The sequence below is a fragment of the Cricetulus griseus genome, chromosome 6 (genome assembly GCF_003668045.3).
Source record: "Cricetulus griseus strain 17A/GY chromosome 6, alternate assembly CriGri-PICRH-1.0, whole genome shotgun sequence".
In the NCBI taxonomy this organism is placed as follows: domain Eukaryota; kingdom Metazoa; phylum Chordata; class Mammalia; order Rodentia; family Cricetidae; genus Cricetulus; species Cricetulus griseus.
In genome coordinates, this window is record NC_048599.1 from 36192104 (window position 1) to 36215433 (window position 23330).

Sequence of the window (23330 nt, forward strand, 5' to 3'; positions counted from 1 at the left end):
CTGGGCTAAATCTGCCAGTAAGCGTGACCCTTCAGCCTGATCATTCAGGATTTGGGTTTACCTGGCTCAGCTTTTCATACAGTTCAGAGCTTACAATATGTACCAGTTATCATCTGCAGTAATACTTTATGCTTTCACAATTTGTGGCTCATTTTAATTTCTCATGTAACTCAACCTTATTTCCTAGATCTGGCTTCCCCTGGCTCCCCTTCCCATTTCTTCTACCTTGGCCAAAGTGCTTTCCTGGGTTTTGTGGTACAATCTCTTTGCTATGATTGGTTTCTGATCTTGAAGCATCTTCCATTGTCAAATGCCCATAATTCCAATGACCTTTAATACTCAGCCCAGAACTACTTTGTGTAGATCTCATCACACAGAAGTACTTAACAGGATTTTGATATGTACCAGCTCCTGTTGAGTCAAGGTTTAAGGGATCCAGCATCCCAGGCAGCACCTCTAAGAACTTGCTTACAACACAGCAAAAGTGCTTTTGTCCTTAGTGGCCAGGTAGTCTAAGCCTTGGATACCTGAAACTCTTTTCATGTACCCTTCTCATGGCTCATTTATCACCTTGCTCCTTTTTCCATATGTGACACCTTTTCTGCTAGAAGAGAAAACTTGCACTAGAGTTCTTTCTGTCTCCCCTGGGGTTTTTTAGAACAGTTCTCTACAGAGAATGTTTGTGTGATACTATTAGTTAATGGAGTTATGTGATTCATATCGTCTTAGGCTAGAACATGAAATCCACCAGCTGAAACAGAAGATCTGTGAGGTGGATGGTGTTCAGAGACCTCATCCTGGGACCTTAGAGGGGAAGGCTGCTCTTTCCAGCTTGCCGCCCAGGGCTGAAAACTCTCACCTTGCTCCACTGATGGATGCCAGGTACTCAACACTCAACTGATGCCATGCTTTGCTTTGATTCCACGTAATGACTTATTGTACCCATATTGGCTAGTTTGCCTACGGAGGGATTTATCAAAACCAACAGTAATGCTATGTGTGAGATGTGTCCTCTGTCTTCGTCAAGCTGCTGCCTGGCCAGTAGCTGGGTGAGTAATAGTGTGAAGAGAATCAAGGATCTAAGAACTGGTCAGCCAAACCAGAGAAATCAAGCTTCAAATAGTTTGTGTGAGATGGTAGAATTAAAAGGTGCAAAGAAACCAACTCATCCAGAACAAAGTGCTGCAGAGGCCAGGTTGGAAGAACCAGGTTGGAGAATTAATTGAATTTTTCCATGGGGAAATATCTAACGGAGAAACCTTGCAGTCTGGATTTAGGAGCTCAGCTTTTAGTTATCAAAGTGTGTTCAGAATGGCATGATCCACTATATCCTTTTAGTATAGGTCTGCGTTTTCCATGGGACCAGTTCAAAAATGTCCATGAGGTTGAAGAGGTCATCTTAAATGGCCATGAATCATGGCCAATTGTACATGATTTTAGTTGCAACACTGAAAGTTGAATATTGCCATTTATTTGGGTTACTCTATTGAAATATTAATATATTTACCCGGCATTTTAGAAAAGTGTTTCTATATTGGTCAACAGGACAAAACACTGATAAGATTTTGCAAATATTTTCAAGTACTTATTTATTGAGCATATGAAGGCATGAACATTAAAATAATTTAATTTAAAATAACACATCTAGTGCTAGGGAGATAGCTCAGCCAGTAAAGTGATTGCCTCATAGGCTTCAGACCCAGATCCTGGGACCCTTGTTAAAAATAAAAACAAAAACAAAGCCAGGCATGATGTGTTAATCTATTTAACATTTATCAATAAAAATTAGAAGTAAGATATCGGGGTAAAAACCTGAAAGATCAGAGAAGCAGAGGAGGAGCCACCATCGCTTCCTACTGCTGCCGTTCATCCACCCAAAAGGGGCAAGATCCTCTCTCAGCCTTGCCTGCCATGTCCCGTGTCCTCTCTCACTCCAAGCAAGCTTTATCTGTTGGAGCACAATCAAAATCTCACACAACCGCTTGGGTCAGCTAGTGGCTAGCTCTGCCCTCTGACTCCAAGCAAGCTTTGTCAAAACACAATCAAAATATCACACAGCACAGGCATAATGAAACATTTGTAATCCCAACACCAAGGAGACAGACATGAGTGGATTCCTGGCCAACTATCTTAGCCTACTTGTGAAGTTCCAGTCCAGTAAATGACCCTTTAAGAATGAATGACACCTGAGACATGGCAACCTCCAAGGTTGCCCTCTATCCTCTACCACATGTGCATCCTCCCACACATGAACATGTATAGATATCAAATACACATATGCAATGTATGAATGAATGAATGGGAGGGAGTGAGGAAGGGAAGACAGATGAACCCATATGTGGAATTGGAGGATGCTATCCTATACTTAAGTCTTAATTACTTTGTACAGTCTGAGCTACTAGAAGTTATTATTATAATTGCAATATGTCTCTCATATGTATCTCCCTGCTCTCCTTCAAATTCATAGCCTATTTTTCACTAATTGTTATTGTATTCATATATGTATATAATATATATTCCTAAATATAACCTGTTCAGTCTGTATAATGTTTCTTGTATGTATGTTTTCAGGGCTGGCCTTTTGGCACTGAACAACAAATCAGTGTGCTGTTTTCTGGTGAAGACTATATCTCTCCTTCTCCCAGCTCTCCTCAGTTGCCTATAGTTCTTTGTAGGGTTGAAGTCTCATGGGCTTTTTCCCCCATCCACTTTGGCATGTCTATTGGTGACAGCCTTGCTCAGCTCATGCTTGGGCAGTCATGTTGGTGAGATTTTATGGGTGTAGGTTCTGATGATACTAGGAAACACAATCTCACACCAAGCTGATCCCTGGCTTTTACAATATTTTTGCTCACATCTTCCAAAATGTTTCTTGAGGCTTAGCTATAGGAGTTTTTTGTAGATGTATCTATTGGGACTAGGCCCCACAACTCTTGAGTTTGATTGGTTGTAGTTTTCTGTAATGGTCTGTGTCAGTTGTAAAGAGAAGTTTCCTTGATGAGGTGAAGACTACACTTATCTGTGGTATGAACACAAATATTTAAAATGTAGTTAGAGATTATTATAGTTTAGTAAATTAGTGGTAGTAGATTTTTCCTCCAATAATCATGACTTCACTACCACTAGGTAGTTAGCTATGTATCCAGTACCAGGCATGATTTCCCTCTTCTTGAATGAGTCTTAAGTCTAATTAGAGAGGTGTTGGTTACCTCCATGTTATGTGTGCCTTTGGGGTTATATTGCAGTGCTGGTGCACCATAGTGTTTCATAGACATCATTACTGGAGTTATTGGTTACCTCCCTCCATTGGAAATTTGTGTGATGCCTTCTAATACCATGAAAGCTAGTCTTCAGGAGGGGGCATTTGGGTCAGTTTCCAGCTCAGGGGTCTCTGGGATATGTTTCAGAAGTACATGGTATCTTCATCAATAGGGATTTGCCTTCCATCTCTGAGGGGCAACGAAGTACAACAGCAATAGGTTGTATGATTTGGGTGTCTCTTGCACAGCCCTGGCTAATAACTCAGATGAGGGCTTTTCATGTCTGGTATTGGTGTTTTTGTTAGGTAGTCTTGGCGCTTGGTGGGAGCTCCATCAGCCCAATGGCCACATGTAGATAACCTAGTTAAGAGTTACAAGATAGGCTAGGAGAACACAAGACATTGTTTCAGATGAACAGTCAATATTCATAGAATATGTCTTCTACCTCTTTTTGATTTTTAGTAATCATCACAAATGGCCTTGTGTGTTAGGGTACCTTATCATTGTATCTTCCTTTTCCAAATGAGGAAACCCAGTGGTCTATCTGACAGTGGAATCTGTGAGGACAGAGCCTCTGACATCCATGGCTGTGATTTGCCTTTACTCTGCAATGTTCTGTTGAAGATAAGATCCAGGAAGTGTTTCAATAGAACAGCCTACTCTCCATTCAGTTTGAGTTTCCTCTTATTTATTTATATATACAATACTGTCTCAAGTGGGAAAGCCCAGAGAGTGAATGCATAGTACCAGACTTCTTAGAAAGAAGAAACTAGTTTGGAAGTATTTATATAGAATAAATAAAACAAATATCAGGATTTTCAAGTCATGATAAGGCTTTGCTTTTTGTTTTCAGTTTTTCTAAATAGCACACATGAGAGAAAAGATAAGATGTTTCTCTTTCAGAGTCTGGACTACTTGACTTAACATGATGATCTCCAGTTCAATCATATATGTACATACATGATGTGACCCCTATTGTATGGGGCATGTTGGAAATGTACATAGTGACCATGTGTGGCAGTTAGATGTATTCAAAGCTGTCTAATTTCCATGGCTTTCAGGATCAGTGCTTACATTGAGGAAGAAGTCCAAAGACGCCTTCATGATTTGCACAGGACGATTGGTGATTCTGGCCACACACCTGCTGATGTGATAAAGGTGAGCTAAAGGAACCAGGTTACACAGTCATTACTGTTGCTTAATGAAAAGTCAGACATGGAATGTTCCAGAAACAGCACTAAATGTCAAATGGATAGAGCTGAATAGTTTTTATATAGAATTAATTGAAGAGTAGCTTATTTTACAGTTTTGTAATTCTAAGGAAACATTCACTTAATACACATTGTTAAGGTTCTTAACATTCTTTATTTGCTTTGATTTCTAAAAATTCTATGTGTAATGTTTTCTATTTTTCCCCAAATAAAACCAATTTCTATAATATATAATTTACTCTGTAAGTTATTCCAAGTAGACATATACTTATCTACTTGAGATGTATGTTTTTAAGTTGATTTTTACCAAATGACAGTTTATATCTTTTGTATTAGCAGATATAAATTTTACAAAATAATGTTTTTATGATACTTTTGTCCATACATACAAGATAATTTTACATATTAAACCATCACCCTCTTTCGTTCCCCACCCCCCTTGTTCTTCATCCACATCCTTAATGCAAATCCTTTGCATTTCTTGTGTTTTCATGCCCTGAGAGAGGGCTTAATCTTTCTTTTCTTTTTCTAATGCCCATTCAAGAAAAGAGACTTGATACCTCTTTTGGAATGAGGATTGTTTTATATAATTTGATGATCTATTTCATCCATTTCCCTGTAAGTGACAGTTTTGCTTTTCTTTACGGCTGAATGAAACTCCATTATGCATATGCTTGTGTGTGTGTGTGTGTGTGTGTGTGTGTGTGTGTATACATACACACATATATCACATTTTCTTTATCCATTCATACAGTGATGAGCACCTCTCTGGTTTTCTACCTTGTTTAATATGAATAGTGCTGCATAAACATGACCATGTAGGTTTTTCTGGTCCATGAAGACTCTGAGTACTTTAGATGTTCTCTCAGAAGCATTACATCCGAGTCATATAGGACCTGTATGGGTAGTTTTGTTGGGTTTTTTGTTTTTGCTTTTGAGGCACTGTCATATAACTTGGATGCTAAGGAAATCTTGATTTAATTTTGTTATTTAAATTTAACATTAGAAGTTAGTGGTTCAGTTCTCTCTCCTGCAAATACATCAGTAAGAGATTTGTTTACTTTGTGAATGTAAAAGTGGTTGAAAGGTTGTCATTTTTGAATGACAGGTATTTTTCTTTAGAATTTTGTTCCCATAAATACTTGTAATGGAATCAGTTTTTCTCCCCTCTGTGAGCATGCTATAATTTAATACAGAAGGCTTTTCTCTTCTTCTCAGAGTAACGAGGAACTTCACAATGGTGCCATTCAACGTAAGCTAAAATATGAGGTAGGTAGTGATTTTTCAGATTAATAGGGTTGCTTAAATTATGGCATGCTTGTGTGATTAAATTTTCTTAATGTTTAGTTGCATAATTAGAATTTTGAAGTCCCAGTGAGATTAATGGCTAATAGAGAAGGCAAACTATTATATAGACGTAAAATTAAAGGGAATCCTGCAGGCCTAAAACTGCTTTGGCTTTATTTGAATGGCCTGTATCTGTGCCCAGTTTCTCATTAGCAACAGTATCCTTTCCCTTGGTCTGCATTTAAAAGGAAGTTATATAATCAGGATCAGAAAGGAGGGGAGGATGAAACTGAGAACTTCTCAATGTTTTTAAAAACCTGTTCATTTTATAGATATACAGTTGGCAGTGGTACAAAGAAAACCTTTGATCAATCACAGCTTGTCTTGTCTCTCTGGTGGACAGATGCTACTAGAGCATACAATTGGTAAGAATTTACTTGTGTTTTCTTCCACCAAGGAGAATTAATTCTCATATAGCCCAAGTACTTTTTTAATTGCTAGGTGATAGAAATCTGCCCACCATATCTACTGTCCATTACTGAGCAGGGAGCAGAAGGGTGGGTGTTCATGGTTTCTTGAATCATTTGGACCACACCTACTCCCCCTGCTAGTCAGTCAGTATTGACATTAGCTTATGGACATCCTTCTAGTGGGTACCTCTAGCAGAGCCTGAAGCTGCCTTTTATTTCATTGTTTCCATGGCACCCGACAAATTATAGGATGCCACAAGCCTTCCTTAGTGAAGGTTTGTAAGTATCAGCAGTGGTATTCTAATTAGGGTGAAGATGATTAAAGACTCACATGAAATGAACCCAAAACAAACAAACAAAAAGATGGGCATATTTGTACATACGGTCATACAGATACCAATCTTTTAAACAATGAATCAAAAGTTTGGCGATGTACTTCAAAGAAAATGCAATCATAGACCAAGAAATGGATACTGTGGAGTAATCAATCCTACATGGTGTGCTTCTATCAAAATACCTAGTGATTTGTTAGACTGTGTGAGATGGGAATTGATGTTCTATATATGAATTAATCATCTGTTCTTAAATCAAATATCAATCAACACAAATGGCTTAGGCTTTCTATCTCACCTCTCAATAATCCACTCCAATGAAACCAATGGATGTGAAACTCGCCATGTGCAAAAGAATCCCAGACCGTAAAAACACACCCCCATTTCAACCTCTTTTGACATCCTAAACAGAAAAGGCAGCCTTGGTCTGCACGGTGTGTTACCCCACTTCTGTCCAAAGATGACACTGATTCTCCCAGCATCCTTAGAGAAGAAGAGTGTGAGATAGATCGGAGCAGCCACTGGAGCCATCCAGTGTCACAAAACACCTCACTCCCTACAACTTTCTCCATGTTGAAGAACACTGGTGACAAACTTTGTTACCTTGGGAGCTCTGGCCAACTTGAACCAAAATGTGTTCATCTGCCTGAAATCATTTTTCTTAATGGGAGAAACACTAGAGATGCACAGAAATCTCAGAGTGGATCAGAAAATGGCAATGGGCTGATGACTCATGAAGAGAAACAAAACTGGGGGATCGAGTCCAGCTGGACATTGCTGCAACACATGTCCCAGCAAGTGCCAATTAAAGGAGGAAACCAACAAGCGATGCAAAGCAGGGTGCAGTGCTTTGTTCTCTCCGAAAGCAGTTCTCAAAAGGAGCATCCCACTGGCAGCTCTCCTCAGGCAGCATCAGCCTCCACATTGTGTTGTGAGCAACAGAATGAGAAAGACTTAGATGCTGAAAGCACTGGCTCTCTAGTTCCACTAGTCAGTTTTAGGGTGGAAGCAAAGAAGGGACTGGGATATTTTTACCACAAGTTCTCAGACCTGTATAAAGACACCAGTGGCCACCTGATACAGGCTGGGACAAAAGTAATGAGCCACGCCAAGCATGTGGGGAGTATGTGTGACTCAGGTGGGCTGGCCTCCCAAGTGACAACCTTCATCAGAGGCCTGCCATTACTGGAGCACTTACCCGTACACCTGCCTGTGAGGTCACTCATGATGCCATTAGGTCCTCCTCTTCCTGAAACTCAGATTGGTACCCTCATCAGTGAAGGTGGAGGGAGCCCAAGGTCAGACAAGACCACAGCACCTTACACAGACTTGGCCTTCACACCTTCAGGCTCACCAGATTCCGGGCCAAGTTCAGTTTTCTGTCTTGATTATGAAGATGCTGGGAAGATCAGTGCATTTAAGCAGACCCTTGTATCATTCCCAGAGCAAATTCTGAGACTTCAAGAGTACCCTCTCACAGACCTCCTTGAGCACATGACTTGTTCTCTGCCAGAGCCTTTGGGCATGGCAAAAGCAGTCAAAGGCATTTACTGGCTTGCAGTTGCTAACTGCGCCCAGCCTGACCCCCAAGCTGCATGCTTGCTCCTGCTGCCTTCCACTCTGTATGCTCTGGTCCTGTTAGATAAGTGCCCAGAATCCATGAGCATCTTTCATGTTCTCCCTCTCTCTGCACTGCAAGAGATTCAGGTGGGCTTTGGAGGGCAGAGCATTCGATTCCTGGGCTCCACACAGGACCTCTTACTTACTGTGCTCACTTACAACAAGAGCCTCTCTCAAAAACTCTGCCAGGACCTCCTGGGTGTGCTGATGGGTGGGTCTGGAGCGGCTGCCCACACAAGTCACCCTTTACTCCAGCAGGATCTTGTTCAGCTTTCTCTTGACTTGGAAGCAGAAATCCCTGCTTTAGCTTTGGCAAATGGAGTTCAGCTGACTTCCAATTTCCAGACAACCTTGGTAGATATGGTTTACTTTATTCATGGAAATATGGAGACCAGTGTTCCTTCTCTGGCTGAAGTTCAGTTACTGCTGTATACCACAGTCAGACTGGAGAGTGAAGGCAGTTGCAGCCCCTGCCCATCATTCATCCTCCTGAACACCCACATGGCACTCTTGAGGGAGGACCGTGTGTTTTACCCCCACACTCCCTCTCTAAACACACTTCCTCCACATGGGCGATTTGACATAATTAGTTGCAAAGCTCTGAGTGAATTCAAGTGTGTCATTGTTCCAGAGAAGGACAAAGTGTCAACGGTAGAGCTGGTCTTCCTAAGGAAATGTGGGCTTCCCTTGAACACAGGAAGTGGTCTATCCAAGCAGTGTCAAGCTGCCTCAAACACCCAGATGCTCACTCCATTGTGTCTTCAAGATGGGCAGAATCAGGAACTCGATGTCTGGAAAGTCACTTTCAATTCTCAGGATGAGGCTCTTTGGCTGACCTCATACTTGAGAAGACTTTAGCATGGAGTGGAGGGGGGGGGGGCGCTTTTAAAGATACAGGGCATTTTCTTTTAGACCTTTAATAAAATGAACATTATGAAAACAGTTAAGAAAATATGAATATCTCAGTGTAGTTAATCGACGGGGATGAAGCAGGACTCTAAAATTGGAAGTGCAAATATTTTGAATAAAGCAAAATGAAAATAGCTTATAGCAAAGAACTGGAAAATTATACTTTTTGCCACCTGCTTCATTGTCTTGAAATTTGGACTGTAAATTTGTATCTACCCAATTATTGACAAAGTGATTAAAGCATTCTGACTGCTTGGCTTGGTGCCCGTTTATGGTGTGGTGGCTTGGAATCTGGTGGTGCCTGCTGGCATCCAGTGGACTAATCTGTGCTGACTGGGAAGGAGCCCAGTCTGGCAGTGGCCTTCCTTGGCACCCTCCATGCTGGCCCTGAGTAGCACATCTGTGAGGCAGAGTACATACTGCGTTCTCTACTTCCTCTGCCCATCCCCCACTCACAACTTTTACCACATTCTCCTTCTTTCTCTGAACTTTCATATTTTTATCCTAGAAGTCCTTTGTCTTGTTGTAAGGTTTCTATGGATTATTTCTGTTGTCTTGTCAAATGTCTAGTTGCCTTAGATGACATTCAGCACTCTGCTGTGTCTTCCATTCTTCCTGCCTCTTGACTAGCCATCACTCAGGTCCTCTATGACAGGTATTTTTCTGGCCTGAGGTAAATTTGCAACTGTCCACACATGCTATGTTCTTCATTTACTTCTGTGTGACAATTGTATGAACAACCAGAAAACATGTTTTGAGTTAATTTATATCATTAAGTTACTTTACCATTGTTCTTTCTCTTGGATGTATGTCCACTAAATTCCATAGTCTCAGAAGCTGGTGCATGGGAGAGACCTCTTTTCTCTATTTACTCACTTTCTTCTCTCGGCTGGGCCCAGGCTCAGCACTCTGTGTGCAGTTGAGTGAGTCCCTGACTTCATTAAACCACTCACTTTAGTTTTGACCTGGAAGGGCCCTTCTATTCTGGTCATATTTTTGGCTAATGTAACATATAAATATGGGCCGTTCATTTCTGCTACAAACTGATGATAGGGTGAGTCAAAACCTAACCCACCCAGAAACCTACCAACTGCTTTCTTCACAATTGCCAACTGAGAGCGATGGGCTATTCAAGCGTTTTTACATTTCCATATGTTTTGCTCTACCCAGATTCTGGGGAAGTGAACAGGCAAACACAGAACTGGAGAATGTGTTGTGACCTAGCAACCTTGTTTTCTGTGGACCACTGGCAGGCGTTTTGTTTTCCAGCCAATTGATTTCTCTTATTTGGGCATGGAATGTGTTTTTGTCACTTCCAAAAACACTTGTCTCCTGATCGACACTTACCTTGCCTTATACCCAAAGGCTTTTAACTATATAGTGAACATTGTGAAAATTACTACCCTCTATCTTGGGGGGGGGGGAACCCTGAAATATACTATTATATCTGTGTCATAGCTCATCAATAGCATTTCTCCTAATTCTCATTTTTCACTTAATATAATTTGCATTACTTTTTCTTAAATAGTTCCATTACTCTTTTGACATATATCTTAGATTAAAAAAACAAACAACAACAACAACAACAAAAAGCCAGAATTTATGGTCATGTAGAATTGAGAGTAAAATTGAAGGTGCCCACAGAGGAATGTGATGGTCAGGAATAAGCAGCAATACAAAGGCAATCTGCCATTTTAACAGAGACTGTCTGCCTCAAACAGACTTCCATTATTCTACCATGCTACAAATAGTGGCCTTTAGAGTTTTTTGCTGTATGGAACATAAAATAAATATAATCATTATATAAAATTATGATATTTGTCCTCACATTTTGAGTTGCTGTATGGTTCAAAGAGCTTGAAATGGTAATGCTGTTCTGTTCAGCTCTCACCACAGAGTAGACTCACTTCTAGGGTCTTACTGTGATCATCCCTCACCTAGGCACCCTTTGTACCTAGTTTCATGGGAGCGAGAGTTTGATTGGCATGCCCTATACAATAGGAACCAAGATTTTGTAATATTCCAGAAGCCTGTAGATTTGCTCCCTTGTCCACTATGGCTTCCTTTTTCAGGAGTTCCCACCCTCTGACACCCCCTCCTGCATTAGAGCAGGTATGAGACTATATACTGTATGTAGCCATGGTAACAGCTCAGTTGTGGGCAGTTTCCAGGTCAAGAAAAATGGGTTTTCTATGTACTTTGCTCTCTGGCATTTCGAGCTGTTGGAATAGAAGCATGAACCCACTCATGGTGGGGCTCACTGATATACTCTAGACAGTACCTCTTTGAGAACTTGCAAAGGGAATTTCATCTGAATTTCATTAAAACTCATCTTGCTCACAGCTGCCTGTTAGAGACTTGTACTTGGCAGAGTGGATTTATTTAGACTTGGTTGAAAAGCTTCTCATAACAGTTTGTCCCCACCATCTGAGTTCTTAGAAAATACTCATCTTTCCCTTTGGAAGGGTGCACTTAAGCCTTCCAACAGTGAGGGTTACAATAAATGTGTCTTAACACCCTTATATTGCAGATGCCATATATGATAAATAGATCTGGACCTCTTTTATTAATGGTTCATTGATGGCAAGCCTGTTTTATTGGGTTGAGTAGTTTTTAGTGAGGTCATTTTAGTAACATAGTTATACAGTCCACAGTGTATGTAGCTTCATTCCTCAAAACATTCCTCAAAATGTTTGTTGTTAAAAATGTTCCACCTGTCTGTTACCAAGTATCAAACAACTCTTGAATTTCGGTGGTATAGGAAAGACAAAGGCTTTTATTTGTCACTGCTGATTTGCAAGTCAATGGAAGTGACTCTATTGAAGCCCACAGATTTACCAACATTGAATTTGCTGCTTTCTAACAGGAGACCTTTTTTATCTCTCTACATCTATCGCTGATATATCACTGGCTTCCTTGTTGAGTCGAAGAGTCTTGTCCACTGCAGGAAAGGTGACTGATTCCAAAATAAACAATGCCATTATACTTAAAAGCACTCATAAACCACGTGATATGATGTGGCTCAGTGTCTAGGGTAAAACCAGGTATTCAAAATACAGCCACGTACAAATCAAAAGTACAGTTGTGAGACATTATGTTGGTTTTTCTTACTGCCCAAGACTAACATATTTTTAGGAGAATGTTAGGAACCTTTCACAACTATATCTGAGAATTCTATATTTCTCATATAACTGACCTCATAAAGTAATTAAAATAAAACTACCCTGCAGCAATGGCTTAGTGAAAATATATTCATTTTTATTTATTTTTCTCTCTGCATTATACCTCTGTTCAGACATCTTCAGATCTCTGCTGATGTACTCCTGATGTGATCAGGTGCATTCGGGGTGGTATGGTCATAGACCCTTATTCATTTCTGTTGTAGTTTGTTTCTATATGCTCATTAATAATTTGTTTGATATGAAAGCAGTGAGATTGAAATTATACCCACGTTCAATGATGATAGCAGTAGCTTGGAAATATTCCCCATCTCCAGCATACTGAGAAATGAGGCGAGGATCTGCCATGCTTCAGTGTCTCTTCCTGGTTGAGTGTCAGAAACCACACAGGTCCACATACAATTGTAGGTGTGGGAAGGGTGCCTGTCTTAGAGTTTCTGTGGCCCTGGCAAACAGCATGAACAAAGCCAGCTAGAGGAGGAAAGGATGTATTTCATCTTAAAACTTGTAGTCCATTATTCAGGGAAGTTGAGGCAGGAACTCAAACAGGGCGGGAACCTAGAGGCAGAAGTTGTGGAGGGGTGCTGCTGACTGGCTTGTTTCCTGTGGCTTCATCAGCCTGCCTTCTTACAGTACTCAGGGCCATCAGCTCAGTGATTGGCATTGCCCACAGTGAGCTGGGCCCTCTCACATTAATCAGATACACCAGAGGCTTGCCACAGGCCCAGTATATATGCATGAGGCACTTTCTTGATTAAGATTCCTTTTTTGCCGGGCATTGTTGGTGCACACCTTTAATCCCAGCACTTGGGAGGCAGAGACAGGCAGACCTCTGTGAGTTCAAGGCCAGCCTGGTCTCCAGAGCCAGTGCCAGGATAAACTCCAAAGCTACACAGAGAAACCCTGTCTCGAAAAAACAAAACAAAAAAAAGATTCCTTTTTTTTTTTTTTTTCAGATGACCTTAGCTTATAGCAAGTTGACATAAAAACAAGCCAGCACAGGGCCCTAAGTTGATGGGAGCTGTAAAGATATTTACGTTCCAGCTGATTCTCATACAGCACCCCCTTCAACTCATACACCTAGGAACATTGTCACAGGCGCATAGTTTGTTGTTGTTTTCTCTTCTAGGATGTCTGACCTGAGCCTCAAGCTACCCTGCTTGCATTAGAGATTGGTTTCACAGCTGCATTCTTTAATATGAAAAACTTAATTAGTCATAGGATAGACTGTGGAGCCAGACTAGAGGATTCAGTTCTCTCTCATTTTGAAACTGAACTAGAAAAAAAAGAAAGCTAAGTACTAGAGTAGAGGAAAGGGGAGCCAATCCCCTCACCAACAGTATTAGCAGTTCTTAGTCACTGCTTGGAATTCCACAATAGAAGTTCCTGTTGGCCAAGTTTGTGACCAGTACAGGGTATTTCTCACCATATAGCTTGCAGCATAGACATAGGCACAAATAATCCTAAGACACCATTTTGGGTCTGTGGAAGAGATAGCATTCCTTTACTTGCAAAGTTGAGGTACTACATGTGACATAGAGGGATCAAGGGAAACAAAGCAGGAACCTCAAGGCTAAATATTGACATTTGGAGGTGAGAGCTATTGTTTATCATTAAGCATGTTCTTATAAATGGACCAACTAAATTCTTTTCCCTTTCTGTCTTTAATTTTATAAACATGTAGCATGTCAGGGAAGGTCTATATTTAAAGTAATTTGGGCATGGATGGGCTGTCAGTGAATCAAAGTGATTAGCAGAGCTCATATTGAAAAACACCTCTAAGCATTTCCATTTTGGTTTTTGACATCAATGACAGATAATTAGATATGCCATGTGTCAAACAGTGGCTCTTGTTGTGGGTGACCAACCACCAGGGAAAAAAATTGTGATGCTCTAAAAAGGCTTTGGTAACTTCAGACAGTGCCAACATATCGACTCTGTCAACTAGATTAGAAGCTACAGTCAGAAATTGACCATCTCTGTGACACTCAGTGGTGGTTTGAGGTGTCACAGAGGCAGCCAGGTAGCACCAAACCTGTGAGTACCTGCCTAGACCCCAGATCTCCTTTCTCTCTGGTAAATAGGTAGTATATTGCCCACTGGTTTCTTTTTGGTTAAAACCTTTAATATTATTGCATATTTATGGAGTTTCCAACACCTTGTCTGTGCACGTGTGATGTACTCATTAGCCCGGTTTATCTTAGATGGATGGCCTCACTTTAAAATTGAATATCAGGATAATGTACTAGTGTGATGTTCATACCCACTGTGTTATCAGCCCACTTGCCAACTAGAGCGAGTTTGCACCCCTCCTCATTTGATAGAGTTCATAATTGTTAGCCCCTCATGGAGATGTCATGAAGATCGATAGAATTAATGTATGAAAACTGGTTAGTACACCCACAGTATATGGTAAGTATTTAGCAAATGTAACTATAAGTGTGATTCTAATTATTGTTTTTTACTGCTACTGCTTCAAAAACACATTGTAAACTATGAATATTTGGATATTTCTTCCTGCTTATACTCAAGAACTCATTTTGAAAATTAATTTTTCATATTGCATCTTCCACTGATCCCTCTGGCTTCCTGTCACCCAGAACATAAATACTTGTCATCCAAGTCAATTATCAATCAAGTGGAGCCTAAAGAAAATACTTGAGCTTTGTCTTAATTGTGATTTACACAGATTTCCACACCACAGTGACTTCATTATAAAAACAGCCAAATGTTAAAGATGAATTTGAATTTGAACAAAATGCCCAGGTTTTACAGCTTTATGAACAACAGTCAGATATATGAAGGAAAAAATGTTTAGTTGATAAAGATTTTGCAAAAAAGGAAACTGATTTTTTTTTAAGTTAGAAAGTGCAATCTAATCTGTCCCTATTTTTGCTTGATCTTATAAATTGGAAGGAACTTCAAAGCCAAACAACATTTTGAAGTGTCTTTGCCCTAACTTTCTGGAGTGGTATACCTATAGAAACGGTCTTTTGTTAGGAGAGAGACTTAGCGTGTCTTTTTCAAAGAAAGCCATCATTTCTCTAAATAAACTCCACTGGTTTCATGCTCTTTTCTCTACTCGAGGCGTGTTGTCTCTTCTGGGCAAGCAGGGTATTGGCTGCAGCACAGTGATGCTCCATTCTCTTTGTTCTCCCTGTCTGATGTGCCTTTGATAGCGGATGTATTCTCGTTCTTTGGGAGCAAATCCAGACGACCTGAAGGACCCCATTAAGATTAGTATTCCCCGCTATGTCCTGTGTGGTCAAGGAAAGGATGAACACTACGAGTTTGAAGTCAAGGTAAGTGTTCCTTCTTCACCCTTCCAGAAGAACAGAGGTTGGAAGCTGTGTGGTGCTTCCTCTGTGTATGAAATTACTTTTGGATATTATTTTATAAGACATTGTCATACATGTCTTTAATCCAATCTGTGAAATACTAGACTGTGGCACATGTTGGGGGAGAGACCTGTAAAGATAGGATAATGTCTGGAGGCAGAAATACACAACCCTGCAGGTGGTGCAGAGGGTGTCATCCACCTACCCCAGGTGCTCAGCATTTTCCTGATTTTAGTTCCAGGAAATCAGCATTCACTCATTGCACATGTGTACAGGCATGTGCAAACACACACACACACACACACACACACAAAATCAGGACAAAACTTAACAGTTGGTAACACTACCTATGACATAGGCTTTGGCTCAGTTTTTCTCATCTATAAAAACAGTGGTATCTATGCTGTAGGAATATCATTTCATGTGAAGTCTTGTGTCAAGTGCTAGGATGAAATAAATAATAAATTCTCATAACTATTTGTGTTATCAGTATTGCTGTGTGTGTGTGTGTCTGTCTGTCTGTCTCTGTCTGTCTGTCTGTCTTCTGTTAATTAGAAGCTTTCTTAACCTGTTTTAGGTATTTTATTTATATGACTTTTAGGGAAGAGAGGAGCTTTCCAAAATAGTGACTTCATCTTATTTTTTTTTTAATTTATTTCCATTGACTCATAACACTTAGTTAAATGTTGCTGACTGCCACCCCCTCCTCCTCAGTGAATTAACGATTAATCACATTTTCTTCATTCAAGGATGGGCAAGGTTATTAATGTAATGAAGCCCTCTGCAGTATTGGTGTGTGGGTGCAAAAGGGTGGCCTTGAAAGTAGTTGGTTCTGATAAACACTGGCCTGGGAATCTGGACCCTGAGTTCTATAGACTTTGATTCTGTTGCGGTTTGTTAATAACCTGGACAGTTTTGATCTTCTCAGAGCCTCAGTTTCTTCCTTGGCAAAGTGAGGGAAAGCAGCACTAAGTGGCCTCCAAAGGTCAGTATATCAGAGAAGCTTGTCTGTCCCCAAGGACGTCTGGTAATAAGGGAGTTCACACCGAGCCTGCAAAGCTGGACCTCCTGAGGGAGGAAGCGGTGGGGAAGTGGGGGTAGGGCTAGCCTGCCACTGCCCTTGCCCCTGAGGTGCCCTAAGGGAGCCCTTATGCTCTGGGAGGTTGGTCCTTTTAGGCACACAGTTTCCAGTCCTCCCAGAGAAACAATTCTTACCAGTCCAGGTTTTAAATGCCTGTTTCTATGCACTGAGATTTTCTTTACTAAAATATACAATGGGCCATGATTTATATATTTGAAATTTAAATTATAAAAGCAAGGTGGTGCCAGCATGGTGATGGTTTTCAGTTTTCTTGACTGGCTCCTGTCGTATTGTATTAAAGTCTTAAATTGTGTCTTTGTTCTGTATTATTTCTTATTACCCCTGAAACAATAACACCCCATTCCTGCTCAAATCCTCTTCACTTTTCTCACCATTCCATATTGTATATATTTGTGAGACTGTATAGTTCTGTTTTTTAGTGTGTAACATCATACACATATACAAAAATAACTTCAAGGTTATTTGTAATGTTTCTGCAATTTGAATTCTGGTCTGGCTTTCCCTTGCTCAGAATTATAATTCACCAAAGTTAAAACATGCACTATTTTTAATTGGTCCATGTCTATGCTTTACTTTACTGATGAACATATCAATAAAGCTTAACTACTTATTGACACCATGTATAAATTTCGAGTAAAGAAGACTACTTTTTAAAAAACTGAGTTAATTTAAATTAAACTTATAAGTAAAGAGTATTCAGTTAATATGTATACCTGACCCATACTGTGAAGATGCAACTGCTGGAGAAATTTAGAGAAAGCAGAAGCAGAGGACCACAGGGGCTTCTCAGGATCATACTGTACTTCAGTATATGAAATCCAAATCTCATGACAAGCCAATACTAAAGGCCAGCAGTAATTCTGCCTCCTTCAGTACTTGGCAGTAGGCTCATCAGGACTGGGCTGTTCATGCTGGCCCGCTGGGAGGATTCCTCTTTCTCTATTGGGAAGGTTTCCTGAAGCCTTCACAGGCACCAAGTCAGGACCTGCACTCTGCTGAGGACACTGTTGTAAAGGCATCAGGACCTAGTTTGAGAATCTGGCACCTTAGACCACTCAGCCATCCTGACACTTAGGACCTAGAACTAGAAAGAAGCATTTATGATTCTGCCGTCCCTTTCCAAACAAAGCAAGAACAGACAAAGTCAGGGCTACTCTAGTAGCTCTGGCTGTGTCAGTGTCCTACAAAACTTTTCTAACCTCAGGCCCTATCATCTGCATAATGTGGGCAATGAAACCCAACTGACTGGGTTTCTGGTTGTTGTGAGGAGTAAGTGACCTTGCATTTCTAGCTACTGCATACAGTGTCTAATGCTTCCTAAGTTCTATGTGTACTTGTTATTAAAATGAAATAAAAACAGACAGGCTTGGGGAATGCATGGGATGCTGCTTTTAGAGCCCCTCTGTGATTTTTTATGTGCAATGTCTTTATGAGGCTTGGGGCTTTCTTTGTGGTTGGGTGCTGTCTACAGTATCCTGATACTTACGGAAAACTCACAGAAACTAAATCTACCAGTTGCCACTTGTTGGTAAAATCTTTGTAGACTTTCCTTATGGGGAACATATATTAATTCTGTGGGTACTCATGAAAGAAAAATAATATCATTGAAAGTTTAAAAAATGATTTTGAGTTTTTCTTTATAAAAATTTACATTGAAGATCTAATGTTAAAGCAAGTTACTATCTAGAACTTTTTCAGAGTCCCCAACTTTTTCTGCCAGCTATTTGAGTATGTCATGCACATGCCATGTCGTCTAGTCTAGTCTCACAGCTGATGATACTGTGCTACTATTAAATTATCTTGGTGAGCCAAGTGGCTTCAAGAAAGCAAGGACTATTGATTTGATTTTTGATAAAAAGACAATTCTCTTTACTTTTAGGCTTTTAATTTAAAAATTGGTGTTTGTGTGCATGGATAAATTATTATGGTTTATGCTTTAGAACAATCATTGCTGCTTCTTTTTCAAAATTTGTTTTTATTTCCACCTCCATTCCCCAATGGTATCCAAGACCCTCTAGGGCTGTGTGTGCATGGCAAGCTCTCAGGGGCTTGATCCTCTTGCTGTGGAGCCCAGTTTAAAGCATGACTTGCTGCTGGTCACTGACCATTTCATGTAGGCCATTTCACATATCATTTCAAAGATGTGCAAATACCGAAGGCCCAGCCACTACATATCTTGACTTGAATGCCTGAGAAGAGGGCAATTATAAAAAAGAATCATCATGCTACTACATCCATTAAGTGAGAAATGAACCCCTGCTCTGCAGTTGGTTAGAGCAGTATATGAGTTCAGGTGTGTGAGTGCTTGAGCCATACACGCCTTGGCTCCTAGTATCCTCCTCTTAACATCCTTTATCCTTCCACCTCCAGCCAGTTTCAGCCCACCCTTCATCGGAGGATTTGATAGTCCTTTAAGATCCAGTAACTCCCACTGGAGTGCACTGTAAAGTGAATTAGTGAAGAGTGTTCTGGGATCCAGAGAAGGTTAGGGGAAGCCCAGATGCTCCTCACCTCAACTCCTATGTGTCCCAAGGAAGTTTCCATTATTGATCTTTAAAATGAGAATAGGGCTTTTCATTAAACTAGAATTGGTTTAATTCAAAAGAACTATTTTATATCTGCTGTATTTGGAAGGACCAGACCAGGCTTGTTTTGTGGGAAAGCTGAAAATTGGGAAGTAGATATGTTTGGTTTTTGTCTCATTTAATTTTTCAACCACTTTGTGGAAGCTTCATGTACATGAAGCAAAATGTACACACTGTGGGAGGAACTCCACAAGCCACATTGTCTTCTGGGTATGACTACTTTGACAGGGTCTGCTTTTGGAGCTTCATCCCAGGAGGTGGTTGGTAGTCATTGACTATTTTGGTGAATAGCAGCTCACTGTGTGGACCTACTCAATTTGTGTATGTCTCTTATTGCTGCTTGCTTTCCTGTTATTTCCTGAGAATTCCTGAAGTTTTCCTCTCCATGATGTGCACCATACTCTTACTAATCTTTGGAGGGCACCTGCCTGGGAACCCTGAGTCACAGAGTTCATTCTGTTTCATTGGAGTTACCCATTCAAGGAGTTCTAAAAGTATATCCCCCTGTGGCTGGATCCTCAGATACATAATGAAGAATCTGTGGCTGGCAGGTAGCACAGAGAGGCAGGAGGTTGAAGGAGGGCCAGCCTGGCTCCTCTCAATCAGTTGCCTCAGTAATGTCACTCCCTAGACTACAACTGTCACCACAAACTCTTTCAAAGTTTCTTAGTGATTGATGCAGAAAATCAATTACCTTGAATCATGCTTGCCATTTTCAGTTAGCTGGGATCAGAGTGGATGCAATTTAATTTTAAAATCACATTTCAGCATGATACAGAACACCAGCCAGGGAAATCTGTAGTTAAGGCTAACAGAGGATGTCATACTCATTTGTCTTAGAAATAATGACATTTTAAAGGCCTTGTATTTGAATGTACATGTCAACACAGTAGTATAAAGAAATGAGCAAATGCTGGTATATATTTTGTCATTTTGTTTCTTGAATTTTTGTTAATATCACAAGTCACTATCGCCTTTCTTTCTGGAATGGCCTTTTGCAGTCTGTTCTCTCCAGGCTCCATCCATAACCCAGGGTCCACTCTGCTGCTGTGCCTCAACTTGGTCAGTTTTTTCCCAAATGCCATTGTCCCATCTATTGCAGGTCTCCCGGCGGTTTCAGCTGACCTGACTTTTCTGATCTTAGAGATACCCGAGTCTCCATGCCCCATGCGGTGCCTGGCTGGTAATAGTCATCAAATAGGGATAACTCAGCAAGTGACACATTGTGAAGCTCAGAACTACAGGCGTGATTTAAAAACCCTTTGTGCTGTTGTAGTTTTCAAGTTAGAATCTTAAGTGCCCTTTGCAAACAGCACCCCATGGGTTCCTTGTACCCCATTCACACACAGGTGTCACAGTGCAGCTGCCTTGCTCATAATCATTCAGGGAGAATGTGCAAGAATGGAACCTCTTGTGTTAAGTTCAAAGATGCAGTGTCTCACAGTTTAGTACTTCTGCCTTTTGGTTCATGAGCACACAAGGACTGTGACACTGGGCAGTCTGCAGCTCCTAGGTTAGCTTCATTTTATTGAGGCACTTGTTCACATAGAAATACATATTTAGTCTCATTGCCCACCCTTCCCACATGATCCCAGGACCTAGGCAGTCTCCATCCCTCTGCTGATATTCCTTATTCTCTTATCTCCTCTGGGGCACTTACTGATTTGGTCAACCTCTCACTGTTTCATTCAGCCATACACAGGCTCCTCACATTCTCACATAGATGCAGTTTAACCCCTTGGACTAGCTCGCTCTTTTGCTTTGACACCACAGCAACCCAAGTACCTCAAACACAGAATGTCCAAATCTTTCCAATTAGCTGATTTTTTTTTTTAACTCAGAGAAGCAGTCTCCTTCTGTTGCCCTAAAACCTTGCCTTATTTAGTTCTGTCTTCTAATAAATGGCTTGGAAGGAGATGAGAAAGCAGCAATAGGAAGCAATGGCAGGAAGAAAGCCTGACTACTAGAAAGTAGTAGCCCAGCACAACTATGTAGACCATCAGTGGCAGTGACTGCTCTTGAGTTGTGTGGCTTAAGATGCCTGAACCCCCACTTCTGATATATGAGATCTTCATATATTCCCTGAGCTTTCAACTTGTTCCATCAATGTGCTTACTTCTTGTGAGTATCAACCGTCCACATGGTCAAATGTTCTCAATTAATGAGGTTGACTCGTGTTCCGTATTGCCATTTACTCCCCTGAGCCTCCCCCACCTTGCTGCTCTGTACACCATTGACTTTGCAGCTCCTCATGAAAAAAAGAAAGCTAACATCTATCCCAGAACCTTCTTTGCCCCCAAGCATTTTGCCAGTCATTTCTACAAATACAGAGAATGTTCCAAAATGAGGGTATTTGTTATATTACACAAAGTAAGAAATCATAATGACTTGCCTAAGGCCATACAGATGGTAAGCAGGCCCAGATCGCACATGCCTCATGGTAGGTATCTAAATCTAGGGAACTGTACTCATTCCCTTTCTTGTTTTAATGTACCTTGTATGTGTCAATAATTCCTGTACTTTTTAAAAGGAGAACATATTTTAGTATTGCCTTAACCATAATAGCCATTTCCCAATCCTTGCCTCCTTGCACAATTTCCTGCACATGCATGCACACACACATTTACACTTTTTGTCTTGAATTCTGACCAAATCTTGCATACTTTGTAAAGTGGAATTCCTGTTAAGTCTCTGACAAAGCTGGAGGAGGGTTTGGTGGTGGGCAGATCCTGAAGAAATGCCCAGGAAATGTGCAGTTTAAGAGGAGTTGCAGTAGTTACATTTACAGTCAGAGAAACTTCTCTCTCTCTCTCTCTCTCTCTCTCTCTCTCTCTCTCTCTCTCTCTCTCTCTCTCTCTCTCTCTCTCTCTCTCTTTCCTTGGCAGAACAAAAACGAGAGCCATTCCAGTCTATTAGAAAAACCACACACACATACATCTTTTAGAAGTACTTGCTCCCAACTTGATAGAATATAAATGTTCAGAAAGAGTGGTGTGTTGGCATCTGGGCCTGTTTCCTATTAGTTATGTGATAGATGATCTCCCTGTGTGTGGATTAGCAGAGCTGAGACAAAGGGAGCTGCACTTGTTCTGGCCATCTAGAGCCAAGACCCAGTGTGTGTGCTGTTCTACAGTGTAAATAGCAGCCAAAGAAATTACATAGGATTTTGAAGAGTCACATTCACCAGTGATTTTGTCTTCTTAAATTCTGTTTCTACTCTTTAAGAATTTTGTTGACTGATCCAGACCCCAGGAACTTCACTAGGTTTCAGTGAAGAAACCTAGGAAATCTACGGGACCTCCTGTAGTTCAGTACTTATCCCTAGCATAGGGATAGCTTTTGGGAGCCCATTCCAATAGAGGGATATTCCCTGAGTCAAGACACACAGGGGTGTCAATCCCCAGTTCTCTCACCCATGGGGAGCAGAAAGGATATGTGATAGGCTACTAGTTGGGGGTGGGTGGGAGGGGAGGGAGAGGGAACGGGGGATTGACATGTAAAGCAATCTTGTTTCTAATTCAAATTTAAAAAATCTGCAAAAAAGAAAAATAAATAAATCACTAGGGGATAAAAAGAGTGCTTGTTGCTCTTGCAGAGGGTTAGACCAGGTCCACCCATGTTGGGTGGCTCACAGCTAGCTGTAACTCCAGACCCAGGGGATGTGATACACTATTCTGGCTTCCACATTCACATACCTGCATACATGTACAAACGTGTATGTAGACACAATAATAGAATAAAATCTTAAAAAATAAAAACCTGAGTAGAATTCCCAAAAAGAAAACAAAGAATTTTGTCTTATACAGAAAGAGAAGTGGCAGCGGGTTGGGTGAGAGAGAGAGAGGGAGAGAGAGAGAGACAGCAAACAAACTAACAAACAAAAACATTGTTTTTCTCTTCCCAGGTTTTGTTACAAACTAACTAATCTTTTATGTTGCCTCCAGGAAGACCCCTGTGTTTTTTCCCACAAAGTAAATATTCAGGGAATGGCTAGAAAGAAATGAAACTGAGTCTCAGTAGAGAAGTGGCCACACCCT

At 40.7% G+C, this 23330-nt stretch overlaps 1 protein-coding gene across 5 annotated transcripts in view; it reads left to right on the forward strand.

Annotated features, from left to right (window-relative positions):
• Nucleotides 1–23330, forward strand: part of Kif16b (kinesin family member 16B) — a 265927-nt gene that overhangs the window by 176023 nt on the left and 66574 nt on the right. For 3 of the 5 annotated variants that reach the window (XM_035447149.1, XM_035447151.1, XM_027421647.2), the window contains exons 20-23: nt 730–882; nt 4322–4418; nt 5690–5740; nt 15448–15570. In XM_035447149.1, the coding sequence (XP_035303040.1) occupies nt 730–882; nt 4322–4418; nt 5690–5740; nt 15448–15570 (424 nt within the window). Of the gene's footprint in view, nt 1–729; nt 883–4321; nt 4419–5689; nt 5741–6090; nt 6184–15447; nt 15571–23330 lie in introns of those variants that run through there. The other 2 variants (XR_004770654.1, XM_035447150.1) reach the window with 2 other exon arrangements.